The sequence below is a fragment of the Protopterus annectens genome, chromosome 3.part1 (genome assembly GCF_019279795.1).
Source record: "Protopterus annectens isolate FY-2018-M chromosome 3.part1, PAN1.0, whole genome shotgun sequence".
Classification (NCBI taxonomy): Eukaryota; Metazoa; Chordata; order Ceratodontiformes; family Protopteridae; genus Protopterus; species Protopterus annectens.
In genome coordinates this window covers 1,334,809,614-1,334,825,835 of record NC_056732.1, presented here as the reverse complement: position 1 = coordinate 1,334,825,835, position 16,222 = coordinate 1,334,809,614, and the positions used below count along the sequence as shown (strand labels likewise).

The 16,222-nt window shown below is 41.9% G+C and overlaps 1 protein-coding gene across 2 annotated transcripts in view; it reads left to right on the top strand.

Moving 5' to 3' along the window:
- SGK3 (serum/glucocorticoid regulated kinase family member 3) overlaps window positions 1–16,222 on the top strand; it is a 3,149,190-nt gene that overhangs the window by 2,617,421 nt on the left and 515,547 nt on the right. For both annotated transcript variants that reach the window (XM_044067369.1, XM_044067370.1), the window contains exon 12: window positions 15,783–15,895. In XM_044067369.1, the coding sequence (XP_043923304.1) occupies window positions 15,783–15,895 (113 nt within the window). The remainder of the gene's footprint in view (window positions 1–15,782; window positions 15,896–16,222) is intronic.

Sequence of the window (16,222 nt, the reverse complement as noted above, 5' to 3'; positions counted from 1 at the left end):
AAAGCAAATGCCACACTGAGACTTCCACTCATACTGCATCACTTGTTTAGGCCCAGATCATGATGTCCCCCATTGCCGGTTCTGTGCCCTCTTTAATGCGAGAATCATTCACCGTAGAGCTCTTCTTGTACCCAGGTATTTTCGTCTTCCATCTTTGCAGTCCAAAATGACGTCCGTCAGCCAACCATCCGTAGACATTGTGAAGAAATGTAAGGATAAAGATAGAGACAGACCACATAAAGCCAAGCCTTCCGACGACTCTACCACTATGCAGGTCGTCAGTTCTCCGGAATTCACTGAGGCACTTTCACAGCCCCTGATGCCCGATTTGATACCTTCACAGGCCTTAACCGAGACCCTTTCTGAGTCCGCTATGCCACAGAAATCATCTTCGTCTTCTGAGCTTTTAGTTGTCTCGCTTCCGAGGAGGCCTTTTGCGCTACCGATTCCAGACCAGACAAAAAAATGACGTCTTCTCTTCCAACTACCGTTCCTCTCAGACCGATGGATACTCTTAGGCCTAGAGGCAAGGTCACTCCCAGGAAAACTACCTCTAGCCACCACGTTATTCCTGCTCCTCCTCCCCAAACTCAAATGCTTAAAATGGCAGAGGATCTTATCACCCCTATCAGGGATAGTCAGGCCACAACTTCTAAAAGGAAAAGAGAACTTTCTCCTTAAATACTAACAGAACAAGATTCTGAGGAGTCTGATTATTCAGATTATGAAGAGGAACAGCAACCTCTGACTGCTTATGAGGATTCAGATGCAGAGGAATTCATTTTCTCTGCATACCCATCTGAAGATCTTTCCTTTTGGGAAACCTTTCACATCCTTAGGGGACATTTCCACTGGGAATCCCAGGACTTCCCTCAGTCTAAGAAAAGACTAAGAGAGTTTCTAGACCTGCCCCAGCTCAGACCCTTGGCCATCCCTCCTATCTTAGAGGTGATTGATGATGTCTTCCAGGAATCAACTCCTGATGCCCTCCCTCCTGCTCCCAGAAAACCTGACCGGTATTAGAGTACTGGACTCTCACAAATACCTATACAGAAATCCTGCTGCAGACCCAAAGGTCATTACATAGGGACCAAAAGGAGCTAAGGCTAGTTCTGCAAAAAATCCTTCTCCTTCTGACAAGGACTCCAGAACTCTGGACAGATAGGGTAAAAAAGTATACACCTCTGCAACCTTGGCTATCAGAGCTCTCAACTGTCAGTTCTACATGTTAAAATATCAACAACACACTTTGGAACTGTTAAAACAAAAAGTTTCTACCTTTCCTGACTGTGCCAATTCGAAAGAGTTAGAAGGCTTACTGCATTCTACTTGTCAAGTGGCTAAGCACTCATTACACTGTGGATATGATGCCCTAGAAGCTTCAAGCAGGGCAGCAGTGTCAGGATCTGTCATTAGGAGACATGCATGGTTGAAGGAGCAACCTCTCTCTGATCATGTCAAATCTAAATTACTTGATGCACCCTTGGATAAGGACTGCTTGTTTGGAGAAAAAGCAGAAGAGGTGCTTAAGAAAATGGAAGACAAAGCAAAATCTATGCAAACAGTAAAAGATTTCCTTCAGGTACAACCTCCTAGATTCAACAGGAATTTTCCGTCAAAACACTGGTCCTTTCCTGCATCTATCAGACAGGGGCAAGGTAAGCCCCACAGGGACAGACCACCCAGACTCCCACCCCGGGACAGCAGAGAACCAAACAGTGGACCACTTCCACTCCAAAGGCAGGGAGTTATAAGCCATCCCTCTATGGCAAATACTCTCAGTAACTTCCTTTCTTCCCTCTGCCCTCTTTTTCTCTCACCAAAAACTAGGAGGAAGGCTCTCCCTCTGCAAAGAAAATTGGCTTTCTGTAACAAAGGACCAATGGGTCTTAAAGATCATTTTTCAGGGATACAAATTCTCCTTCAACAAACTCCCAATTCTAAGAGTGTACCCAGACTTACCTCCAGATCAGTGGGCAGAGGCATTGAAACAAGTCCAAACACTCATATCCCAAGGGGCAGAAGAACCTGTCCTCTCAGATCAAACAAGCAAAGGCTTTTATTCCAGACTATTCTTGGTCCCCAGAAAAGAGGGCACTTGGCTCCCCATCCTGGATCTATCCAATCTGAACACCTTCCTGGTGGTCCCCAAATTCAAAATGCTAAATGTACAGCAGCTGCTGCCTGTGCTGACAAAAAATGCCTAGTTAGTAACCCTAGATCTAAAAGATGCCTACCTCCACATCCCCATACGTGAATCCTGCAGGAAATTCCTTCACTTCAGAGCAGGCTCACAGCACTTTCAGTTCACTGCTCTACCCTTAGGCTTATCTCCTGCTCCCAGGGTATTCATCAAATCCTTAGTCCCAGCCATAGCCTCTGCACACAGAAAAATATACAAATTTACCCTTATCTGGATGACTGCATCATTCAGGCAGACTGCAAAGAAAAGCTCCTCAACTACCTCCTCTTTGTCAAAACCCTCCTAACCTCCTTAGGGTACACCATCAAAAAGAAGAAATCAAAGCAAACACTCTCTAGGAAGATCATTTTCTTGGGAGCACTGCTGGACACAGCATCCCAAGTGGCCTTCCTATCCCCAGAAAAGCAGAGCTTCCTTCCTCTCTATTTCACCCAGCTGGCTTCCAGAAGTCACCTCACTGCCAGGAAGTTCCTGCAAGCCTTGGGGTACATGGCATTTTGCATCCTTCTGATTCCTCTGGCCAGGCTTCACATGAGAAAACATTTATGGTACCTAAAGAACCTTTGGTGTTAGCACTGTCAGCCTCTAGAGACCTCTCTCCCTCAGATCCCCTGTATAAGGGCCGAGTTTCTCTGGTGGGCAGGGGCCTGTGCCCAGAACAAGTATCTTCCCTTCACCTTCCACCCAACCAGACATACCATTACCACTGAAGCCATAGCTTAGGGTGCTCACCTAGAAGGCAGATGCACCCAAGGTCTTTGGGATGCCCAGCACCTTCCCTTCCACATCAGCCAGAAGGAAATGATGGCAGTACAAAGGGCTCTGGCTTCTTTCAAACCCCATCTCAAGCCAGGGTCCTTTTTATAAAAACAGACAACACCACAGTAATGTGGTACATCAGCAAACAGGAAGGGACCCAATCTTACCCTCTGTGCAGGCTAGCCATGAACTTCATACACCTGATATCCCAATACCTACCAGGGATCAACAACACCCTGGCACACCACTTAAGCAGAAACTTACTGGACCCCCACGAATGCCAGCTTCACAGAAAAATCTTTTTACAAATCACTCAGGCATGGGGAACTCTGGAAGTGGATCTCTTTGCTTTGCATCTCAACCATCAGCTGAAAAAAATCTGTACCAGGGAGTCTCCCCACCTAGCATGGAAGGGTGGATGCATTGACCTTCCCCTGGCACACCCTCTTTGTGTATGCATTCCCTCCTCTGCCTCTTAATCCAAAGTTGCTGATCAAAATAAGGGAGAAGAGACCAAAGGCCATTTTCATTGCTCCAGATTGGCCCAGACAACATTGGTACCCCTTACTATGAACCCTGACCTTACAGCCTCCCAGGCAGCTTTCCCTGACCTCAGACCTCTTAACTCAGGTGGGCGGAAATGCTGCACCCAGATTTGCAGGCTCTCAAACTATCAGCATGGCTAATACTCTAAAGGCAAACAAGGGGCCCCTGTTAAGCGAACAGGTCCAAGACATTATCACACAGGCTAGAAGGCCCAGCATCAGAAAATCCTATGCAGGAAAATGGACAAGATTTTGCTCCTGGAACCAGTCCAGAGGGGGCAGTACCTCACAACCTTCCATCCCTTTTATCCTGGACTACCTAGCAGAGCTGCTTAATAGTTGCCTCTCCTTCTCCTCTATTAAAATCCATGCCTCAGCCATTTCAGCTCATTTTGATACAGAACAGGCCCTGTTCTCCCAACCTTTGATTAAACAGTTCCCCAACCTGCTGCTTCAGCAGAACTAAGATTCCTCTCCTGGAAGACTGCTTTTCTCCTAGCTATCACCTCAGCCAGGAGAGTTTCAGTACTTTAGGCACTGATGGCCATTGAGCCCTTCATCGTCTTCCATGCAGACAGGGTCTCCCTGAGGACTAATTCCTCCTTTATGCCCAAGGTGGTATCTAATGTAACTCTCAATCAGACCATACATCTACCCACCTTCTCTCCTAACCCTCAAAACAAGGTGGAAAGAATTCTGCACTCACTAGATGTGCACAGACAGCACAGGTACTATCTGGACCGCACTAAACCTTTCAGAAAAACAGACTAACTACTTGTCAGCTTTGCCCCAGAGGCAGAGAGGAAGCCCATTTCCAAACAAACCATTTCCAAATGGAAATCACACTGTATCCATTTCTGCTACAGATTGCATGGGAAACCCTCCCCTAAGTCTGTTCAAACCCATTCCACTAGGGCAGCCTCCACTTCCACAGCATTCCTCAGAGGAGTTCCCACCAGGGGCATTCTGGAAGCTGCCACCTGGACTTCTGTCCATACCTTTACCAAACATTACCATCTACCCCTGTTTCCTAAGGCTAGGGCAGGGTTTGCCTAGGAGTTCTGAAGGGCATGCTGACTCATTCCTATGTCTCTTACTAAACCTATCACCCCTCTCTTCAGCTTTGGGAATCCTCACACAGGTGATGATTGCAACAATGAAACATGAAGAACATAGTACAGTTGTGTACACTTACCATAAATGTAGCTGTTCAAGTGTATTCACAGTTGCAGCTCTGGTTTCCCACCCTCCTCCCCCCTTCTTTTTTTAGGGAGACATAAGTTTCAAAAGGTGGCTTTTAGCCACCAGGATCACTTTACCTTATTTACTTTAAGAAAAACTGATGTAATGTCATCGGCTGCTCTCCTTTATAGCACTGATGACCTGACGTCAGGCAACAAGTGACAGCAGCTGACGGAGAAAAACATTGACTCTGGTATTTGGGCCGGCCGAGGGCTATCACAGCAGGGATAACCCACAGGTGATGACTGCAACAGTGAATACACTTGAACATGTACATTTATGGTAAGTGTACACAACTGTACTTTTTATCACAGTGACCTCAAGTCCCTTTTTAAATGTCTTGCCTTCATATTACTGTATCCCAATATCACTTATCTTGAGGCACATCCTCCCATTCCTGAATGTCCAATTCATGAGGTTGTTCGATATCTGTTCCTGACCTCTCTTCTTGTATGTTTCTCTTTTTCTGTCTGTCCTGCATCATCTTGGGAAATAACTGGAGTGGCTTATTCAGCTATCATTTTGCCATACTCGCATCATGATTCTGCATTTCACTTGATAGCCCTGGTGTGCCATGTGATGTTATGATGTACTGTCATCTATAACCAAAACAAAGCTCCGTTCGGACAAACAGGAAAAGTCTTTAATTAGCAATGCATAAAATCCAACCATTGGCTTGTCTGCCCAAAGCAGACTTCTTCAGAATAATGAATCAACAGTGCCTCTGATTTTTATACAATTCTTTAACCTCAACAATTATTCAATAATACAAAGACAAACATATATATTTTTTTAGCATAGCTGCACTTTACTTGGTAGTTTTAAAAACATTAAGGGGTTAACCAAGTTTGAGAACCCATTTTGCATAAAAAATGTTTTAATTTGATTGTTTTAATCAATTTATTAATTATTGAATAATTGTTGAGGTTAAAGAATTGTATAAAAATCAGAGGCACTGTTGATTCATTATTCTGAAGAAGTCTGCTTTGGGCAGACGAAAGTGCTCAATGTGGTTGGATTTTATGCATTTCTAATTAAAGACTTTTCCTGTTTGTCCGAACGGAGCTTTGTTTTTGTTATAGTTTGGCTATTACTTCATTCGTACTGTCATCTATGCCAGGGAAAGTAGGGCAGTACATGTGTACTTATGCCAGCATAGCTAGCTGGAGTTTTGTAAAGAATTTTGTGATTTGACTATCACACTGATTTATCCAGATGTTTGAGTTAAAAATATATTTGTAAAGTTACTTGTGTTAAAAATGCATCAACAGTAGGTCCTGCTGGACGGAAAGAATGTATGCATGTATATTAGGTTATCAGAGAACCCTAGAAGGGTGGAAAGTTTTAAATTGTGTTACAGCTTTCTGATGCTGCCACAGATCATAGCAAAGCTGTGTGTGTGCATTGTACCAGAGTCAAGTGTCCAGAGACAATATTATCCTCCAACCAACATCTAGTTTCTTTGGAACTCTTGCAACAGCACTTTAGAATCTGACAGGAAATATTTCTGACAGGGTATGTATCTCACACATCCACACAGGCAAAGACAGACATCATCTGTCTTTTGCTGTGATAAGACACTCAGCACACATCATATCAGCTTGCCTTGCTTTAGTAAGTAATCAGGGAACCATAATTCTTTAGTTAGTCAGGGATATTTAGTGAGACTGGTTTAGTATTGTTTTTTGCAGAAACTATTCAACTGTATTATTTTTTTATCTCTGTGGTTAAAACTCTGTCGTTTATTGCATTCAGTATTTTCCTGTTTTCTGTTTTATTATTTATCATTAAATATGTTATTAAGTTTCATTGTGGCTGGTCTTTTAAAGAATACTTTTAACATCTTGAGAGTACTTATGTTTGTTTTAGTGACACTGGCTGCTCCTGAAAGTCTTGCTGCTTTGGTCACACCCTACCATTTGTATTAGTATTAATTGTATACAGTATAATTGAGTACTCTTTGTAAGAGCCTTAGGGTAGCTGCCTGGTGACAGCATGATCACCTCAGAGTATGGGCAGAATGGGGCACAGCTAGTAAATCTGTGCCAGCTTTTCCCAGGTGTGTGTGTGTGTGTGTGTGTGTGTGTGTGTGTGTGTGTGTGTGTGTGTGTGTGTGTGTGTGTGTATGAAACTCAAATATCCAAGTGTATATGTCAGTTACTGGAAATAGGGCCACAGAGCTCGAAAGTGGTCAGTGTGGAGTTTTGTGTGGGTCAGTAGAGAGGAGAGTCCATCCCTATATCTGGAGCATGCTCCCTGTGTACTCTTAAGAGAAATAGTGCATGTTGCAGGGTGCTGCATCTGAAAATACTGTGTGAATCCATCTTTACTCTTAATGACCATCCCTCACTGAAGTCAGTAGTGAGGATTGAAGCTCCTTGATTGCTGGCCCAGAGTAGTGATGCATCACATATTGGTGGCAGCTGGGTGGGATATTAATTGAACTTCAGTAGTCGGTGGGCAGTTGTCACTGAAGGTGTGTGTACTCTCAGCAGCCACAAGGTAAACATACAGAGTTTCACTTTCACAACAGTTTTATTTATTGTTAGTTTAGTTTAGTCAGGGAAAGCAGGCAATGATGTAAGCAGAGGATTATAGCAAGCTGACAAAGAACCAGTTGGCTAAGGTGTGTGAAGCCAAAGGAGTGGTGCATGTCAACCTGACTAAAGAGGAAATTATTTCAGGTTTGGTCACAGCTGTAGCATGAACCAGCAACCCGGAAGACAACCAGTCTGGGATGAGGCTATGTAGTCTTCAGAAACAGGACAGTTCACCTCTTCCTCAGAGGACTTAAAAATACATCTGGAGTTAGAGACTTGAACTGGAGGCCAAAAGTCTGGAAGTAGAATCAGTGGAGAAACTGCGCCTTTTGGAGGTTAAAGAGGGACTGCGGCATTAGGAGACTGAAGAAAAGGCAAAACATGGTCACTGTAGCAAATGGAAGAGGAAGAGTGAACGATCTTCCCAGAAAGAGGTTGTCAGACTGAATCAACCAGCAAGTATGATGTTTGCAGATTGGGGTGAGTCTTATCGGAAAAGATAGAGGCTGGTAAAGTATGGATCACTGTACCACCAATGTCCATTGAAGGATTCACATAAAGAATCTTGCTAGAGGGACTAGAAATATGGCAGCTGACATCAAAGCAAGAGCTTGTAGTACTAATTTTGCTGGAGGAGATGGGTGAGATAGTTTTGCTCGCACTTGATGTCTCAAGGATGTGATGCAGTGGAGAGGTAAGCATGCCACCTGAGTTGTATTTAAGAGAGTCCTTATAAATTCCAGGGTCTGTAATGGTACTAGGTTCAACTTGGCATGGTTTATTGATATGGCTAAAGTGTTGGAAACCTGGAGCAAGTAGTCATTGGCTTGTAGAAATTGATGCTTGGATGGGGCAGTGAGGAGCCAGTAGTTGAGATATAGAAACACCTGGAATCCCTTGAGTCTCAAGTGAGCTGCCACAACAACCATGCACTTGGTAAGCACCCTGGGGGCTCTGGTGAATCCAAAGGGCAGTACTTTGAATTGGTAATGATTGGCTCCCAGCTGAAAGTGTAGATGTCTTCTGGATTGCCTGTATATTTTTATGTGATAGTATGCATCCTAGAGATATATAGAGCACATTCAGTCATCCTTGCACAGAAGAGGCAGGATGGACTGAACTGTAACCATTCGGAACTTCATCTACTTTACATACTGGTTCAAGTTGCATAGATCCAGAATGACTCTTAGGTCCCCTGTTTTCTTTGGCACCAAAAAAAAAAGCGGAGTAAGTTCCGAATGCTATCTGGTCAGGTGGGCCCTCCTGGATGACTCTTTTCTGAAGCAGCTTTTGTATTTCTTTTGCTGCATCTTCCATCTGACTGGGTGGAACGTTGAGAAATGTCTTCTTCTTTACAGGAGGAGGAATGTAAAATGGTATGTAGTAAATTCTGGATATGATTCTTAGCACCCATGATTTTTTTTGTGATATCTGTCCAGGTGCAAAGAGAAATGACCTCTGACTGCCTGCAGAGTTGGACAGTTGGGCAATGCTTCAGGAGCTACTGATAAGCCATACCACAGAAAGAATTTCTAAAGCCCTGTGGGCCTCCTCTGCCTGTACGATGACATCTTCCATTGAAATATCCTTCTCTCCCTCTGGAGCAATTATCCCACACGAATCATGGAAAGGTCCCTCAGATTTCCAGAACCACATCTTCTTACCACCATCTTAGTTTCTAGATCAGGTCCATTGAGGGGTAGAAAACTTGACTGCTGTGGCAGACAGAGCCTTTCCCTCTTGTTTGCTGTGGGTAAGCATGTCTTAAACTGATTGCCTGAACAAGGAAGAGCCATCAAAGGGGGCATTGACAAATGATGTCTTGAAGGACTCCACAAAATCATATAGCCCCATCCAGGCATGTCTTCTGATGGCTATGCTTGAACCAGCTGCTAGTGAGGCACCTCTGCTGCATAGGAGAGCAGCCTCACTGATGTATTAGAAATGGACAGCTGAGTGGCCAGTTGCGAGAAAATCTTTTTGAGATCCTCTGGAAACATGGACTCTGAGAGAGTATTTGATATTCCTTCCTCATAACTCTCTGTAGCTGAGTGAAGTGTGCCAAGTAGTTTAATGACCTCAGCACAAACGTAGCTGAGGAATGCACTTCCTTTCCAAATCTTCCCATCACTCTGGACTCCCTGTTTTCAGTGAATGGACAGAGAAGCTTTGCTCAGTTATCTCCTTCTTCATGGCTGCCACCAGCACTATAGCATCAACCAGGACTCCCTTTCTCCAGTGGGGTCTGTCAGCAGGAGGGACCAGAAATTTGTCCAGGTGCTTGGGAATAGTTTCAACAGTGTCCAGTTACTTCCAAGCCCAATGGGAAAAGTAGTCAAATCAGTTCATCCACCAGGGGAGGGAGGGGGTCACCCAAGACGTAGATGGTCCAGAACCAAAAGCCTCCAGAAACACTGATACTTCAGGAGAAGGAGATTGGTAAGACCAGCCACCCTTTTGTTTGAGAATTTCAAGGATAGTTCCAAAGGAGATGTCATTGGGGTGATCTGGGGGATCCTTCACGCTCATCAAAATCAGTGTCTTCCATGAGAGACTCCATGGGCTAGTCTGTTTGCCTCCTCTTACACATCCTCTTCCAAGAAACCTCCTCTTCCATATAGTGTTTGGGAGAGGTATCAGAAGAGGGGGAAATTCCTCTAGGGGAACTGTCTGGAGACTTTCCAGAACTGGCTGTCCCTGTGTAGTAGGACTGTTCGACTCAGAGCTTAGTACCAAAGGTGGGAGATAGGTAGGTTCTGAGATAAGATAGGAAGGCTCTTGGTGAAGCAAGAAAGTCCTTTCTATGACCTTGAATGCTGAAGGACCAGGAGGAAACCTCTACCCTCCCTCCTCGGAGCTGAAGCCTCCGAGGATGGAAGGTTGGGGACACCCACCAGGATCCAAGCCTCATGGGGAGAATCAGATCTCCATGGCCAATGCTCCAAATTGGAAGGAATGGATCTGCGAAAGTGGAGCCGAACTCAAAAACTTAATAGAGGAAAGGAATACCTAAAAGGGTAAGGAAAGGAGAAACAGATCTACTAGCAATGGTACCACTACTAAGAGTAAACATTAAGAGGATAAAAGAGAAAGAAAGACTGTAATGCCAGTGAAAACTACAGAGGGAGGAAGTGGACAGAAGCAGTTATGAGTTCTCAGAAAAAAGGGAAGGAAGTTTTAGAGATAAACTAGGTTATTATAAGAAAAAATATTTTTGTAGTGCTGGAGAATGGAACCTCTGTCTTACCACAATGGTGGCAAATGAGATCTGAGGAGTTGGGGAGAGAATAGAGCATTATGGGTAGAGGGAGAAGCTCGAAATTTGCATCCAAAGTCTTGTGTATGAGGCCGAGTAAGATCCAAGGGTCAGATCTGATCCCATCTGTGAGGAAGAATGAAAAGGGACATGAGATACTGCAGTTATTTATTGCAATTCAAGAAGAAATATCTGCAAAGTGATTAGGTAGATACCGTATGCAACATTATTTTATTTGTTTAACATTTGTTTACCGGGAAAATCCGACTTGGAACAAAGCCAATTTTCAGCAGAGGCCTGGGGGGGAACACTCCAGACGTTAGACATTGAGTGTGAGCATGTGTGTGCATGTGTGTGTGTTATGTATGTATGTATGCATATATGTATGTACGTCTATATAATATATTTTTATGTATTTAACACATACACACACACACACACACACACACACACACACACACACACACACACACACACACACACACACACTATATAAATAAACCAAAGGGTATAAAGGTCACACAGACAGACCAGTAAAAACTGCAAGAAACACCCTGCTAACATAGAGACTTACCTTTGGGATACCATAAATCTCCTGTAGTAGAGACCCGTGGGATTTAAGCAAATGACCTCTTAAGGACATACCAGTGTTTCAGCTACATAGCTTCTGAATGCTCATGACATTTTACTTTTTAAGTCTTTATGGGTACAGTTAAGCCAATAAAGCCAAATCTCAGTAGCCATATTATCCATTTAGGAGTTTTTCTAACCTTGTCAGTACAGCATAAGTGGATTGTGTTGAGCTAACAGCTTGAAAAAGCAATTTGCAAAATCATGTTTTTTTATTTTATTTTTTAAATAAAGTTTTATTCCTTTGTGGCTCCTGAAGACTTTTCTTGTCATCTGAACGTTTAATTGTACCTGACTCGGTTTTACCTGTTTGAGCTTTTGTCTACCTTTAGGTTATATGTATAGGACTTCTAAGGTACCCATTTCTTTCCCCACCACCAGATATTCCCATGACTCTGTAGCCTTTTCGCCATCCCCCTAAAATGTGTAGTCATGTTTTTAATTGACTTTAAAAAATGATCAGATGTATCTGCAAGAAAAAAAAATGGAATATATAGAACATTAATGGCAGAACCAAAAAGTTTAATGTTGTTATCCTTTTTGTTTAAATCCTGTTGTAACATTTTCTGTCTGGTGAAGAAAGAATTCAGTATCTTCAAAAACTCTTTGTATGCTTTTGGTAGTTGAGCTTTGTATAGACTCACCTGGTCAGACCGTCAGATATTTATTATGGGAAGCTTCCCACAGAAACTCATGCTGATTTCTTAAGATTTTCTCTATGTGCTTTTCCCATTGCAACTGCCAAACATGAAGCCTCTCCTATCAGCAATGACCATTCATTCCCCCATCCTGAGTATTCTTCAGTAAATGCAGTAGCTGGCCAGGTTAGGCCATTATACAGGCAGCCTGAGCAGTGGTTTGTGATCTCACCAGCATCCCTACAGTAGTGGCATATTTATTTAGACCTAACCCTTTCTATGTATGGGGAGATAGACCCGCATCACAATGTAGGTGCATGGTCTTGTGCACTTGTGATTGATAGCTACTGCCAAAGTAGCTTGATGGCAGAATGCCCACTCCCAGGACCACATATTCTGGGACCACCCCTTCTCCAAGGAATTTTGGCATTGGATGGTCACGGTCATCCTCCTCTTTGCCAGGAAAGTCACATTAGTCCTACTTTCTATTGCCATCAAGTGCCCAAGCTGCTTATCAATCTCAGGTCACAGGGGCTGTTGTTAGGGTTTTAATTGTTTGTGCTACCAGAAATTTTGCTCTTGTTTCAGTTTTCTCATTGGAGTATAACAGAAATCCACTGCTGTAATTTTAATTTTTTTTTATCTTGCAGCCCAAGATGTACCTAACTTCATATATATTCAATATATTCAATTCCTATTCAAGTTTTGTCAGATATATCAGCACATCATCTCAGACAAATGACATTTTCACTTAACCCGTAGCTTATACCATTTTAAGGTGGATTTTTGTATCATTATGGTTAATGATTCCAAGTATAAGACAAATAGAATTGGTGACAGTGATCACCTCTGATTGACCCTCCCTGCTGACCTTGGAGTGAGCAGAAGAACCCCACGCATCTTTCTACGAGCAGTTGAATCCAAGTATATTGCCACTTTTAACTCCATAAATGATTCTGTAAATTCAGAGGCATGCAGAGCCATCACCTTATTTCATTTTATTTTATTTATTTATCCTTGGTTAACTGGGTTAATCCCACTAGGCTATTGGCTTCGTTTCAGGGTAGACCAGAGGTGGTATTTATTATAATACCATTCCACTTTATTAAGTGCTGCCTCACTATCAAAACTTACTGTTACTGACTCATTATTAGTCTCTGGTGCAGCCTTCATTAAAAGTCCTGTTCATTAGTATGTTATCAAATCTCTGCCACCCACTACAGTTATTACTATCATGTATGCAGTTTTCTAATGTCTACGACTTAATTTTGTGATTCAGACTTCCATTTTCTTCACAGTTGCAGCCTTTCTCTTCCTTTAAACATGTTTGGATTTGATTTTGACAAATAGTCTGGCGTAAATTACTCTCTGTTCTCGAGTTCTTGTCATGCTTTCCTCTCCAGAATCCCAGTGCAGCACATGGCACAATTATTTTTTTCTTTTTCATAAAGCATTCTGGCTCACTGATTTGTTTTATATTCTATACTTGGATATTTTGGCCCTGCATTTATCACACTCCCGTCTTCTCAGAAGTCCCTGCACTGCTATTTTATGTGAATCTCTTCTAGCCATGCTTTGTAATATGGAGCCTGCATTGCAGTTACTCTTCAGGTGTTTTGCAGCTATTAAGCTCTTGTTGAAGCTGTCTCCCTTTTAGTACTTTGTTTAGAATTCGCAGTTACCCAAATGATAAGACAGGGAAAGACCTGCTGCAGAAGAGCATATTGTATACATGAAAATCAGTACTTTTAAAGACCATACATGAGATATGAAACACCAGCTTTCACCATTCCCCTAGCCAGTGAGATTAAAAGGGATATAACACATGATATAAAAAAGTTTCTTCATTTGACATGCTGTATGACAGTATGGATTCATGGGGTCTACAATTTGCATTCACAGTCTTCAGACTTGCTGATAAGATTTCAAGACTTTTTTAACACATGCACGTACACATTTGGTTTATGTATTTTGTCACTGGATAACTGGTCTGATCTATGAGCACCCTTATCAGTCACAGAGTAAAATGTACTTTTACTACTGTTCATTCTTCCCAGCATGCAGCTATACCAGCTTCAAAATATCGACTCCTTTCATTACTGATGAACAGAATATTTAAATGCTAGTGAAATACAAACCTAGGGTTGCTTGGATTTACAGTGAAAAGGACTTGTGGGTTAAATGCAATGGAGTTTTTTTTTTTTAACAGAAAGGAACATAGATGATTGGAGCAGGGTTTCCTGAAGTTGCAAGGCAATTTGTATAAGAGATGAAAAATAGTCCTGTTGCTGAAGTGGTGATTATACAGAATATTACACCTTGCATAAGTGCAGGTCCAGAATTGCAAGCAACGTGGTTATGTGAGCAAACCACTGTTTGGTAACCACATGGTCATTTTTTTAACACCCACACAGTTGAGTATTTGTTGACAGGCAGATAGATTAGGATAGATAGGTAGGTAGACAGACAGAGACAGACAGCAAAACAGATTGATAAGCAGACAGGCTGATATACAGATAAATATATCATCAGGTTGAAAGATTATATTTCACAGATAGGTGGATGATTGGTTAATTTTGCTTGTAACGGTGCTTCTGCACATTCACCTACTGTTTTAAGATTGAGAATAGGGTGTTGAGGGAGCATCAACACTTCCCCCTTACAAATACAATCAATTTAAAAATCAAGTAGTTAACAGGTGTTCTGGTTTCTGAGAAATCCAATGCACATTGACTGTTGCTAGGTAACAAATCCCATCTAATCTCCCAACACTATTAAAATGTATAAAATAAGTATCTTCTATTGTTAAAAACTGAGAGATTATGTAAAAGTCAAACATTAGGCAATGCTAACATGTTTCAATGGCCAGATGTTACTGGAGTGTGATTAGGATGCATTATTATTGTTTCATATGTTTGCACATGCACAGCCAATACATACTGCTGTGCTTAATTATGATCTCATACATGTTTAGTTTTACACGTTTTGAGTTTGTAGAAAAATATATGAAAGTTATAATTTGAATTTTCATGTTTTAAAAGCAGGCCACCGACAAACATATACCTGGTGTGGGCTTTTTATATCTAAAATACCCTTTTGTTTCTGTTCTTTTAACTGTTAGAACACCTGCAAAGTGTAATGAGGTGTAAGGGTTTAATGAGTTAGTCATCCTAGACGTTGATACACATGTTGTACCTTATTTTCATACTTCCCCAGCATTTAGTGAGTTTTCTATTGATATTGCCTTGCCCAGCAGAAAAAAGCTTTGCCAGGCTATTCACAGCTGATGTGGCTGTGAATGGGATTGCACAAGAGCATGCTGTAGCTTGGTTGTCTAGCTGCTATCTTGAGTGATGAATGAGGTTAACAATATGCTGCTGACTGTCTTTATGGGTCATACAATAAAAGATGAGTGATTGTAGTTGTACATGCTTTCTTCTCACTGTGGAACACCCTTCGTAACTGATTGCTTGCGTCAAAGCTGAGTGAGTGGTGAATTATTATACCATTGTGTATGCTTTGATACCACTGATGTTGCAGCGGATGATGAGGGAGTGTCATGATACATGCTGTCATAATGTTGTTTCACTGTGGATGTCAGGGTTATAGCAGTGCACTGTACAGGGAATTCCATGCGCATCACTTTTATACTTTTTATTCTGTATTGTTGTCTTATGCTATCCAAAACTAGCATGCATCATAAATAAGGAGTTGCACATTAGTGCTCACAGAAAATCATTAGAATTTGTTATGTACATGCAACATGGGATCACTGTGTACAGTAAGCAATATGGCATTGCAATGTACAGTAGCTGTATATAGTACTCAGTGACAGTTGTGTACTGGATGCTATGAATGTAGTCTTCTGATGTTTCTCCTTTAGTAGTGTTAAAAAGCATTGCAGTATTTCTTGGAAGATGCATTACTTTTTCTGCTGAATGTTGAAAACATACTTCTTGATGTTTGCAGTTGTTTTTCCATCTACAAAGAGAACGCTTCTTCTCCGAAGAAAGAGCTAGGTTTTATGCTGCTGAAATTGCCAGTGCCTTGGGTTATTTGCATTCCATTAAAATAGTTTACAGGTAAGGCTGTAACTTCTACAAATCCTTTTAATTGCCACCCCTCCATTTAATCATATGTCATAGTGAAGGAACAAATTCTTCTTCTCTTCCTTTACTCCTTTTATTTACAGAATAATTCTATTTGATTATATTTCTTTCTCTGGTTAGCCAGGTAAGTAAAGTGGACCAATAATAGCCCATTTTCATAACAGCATGAATTGATATACAAAAACACAAAGTGCATTTGTATTAGTTAACAGTTGGATTAACAAGATGGTATTCAGAGGTAGCTCATTCTTTCTTAAGCTACAGCAGCAATAAACATTTGTAGTGTGGTAGAGTTTAGTA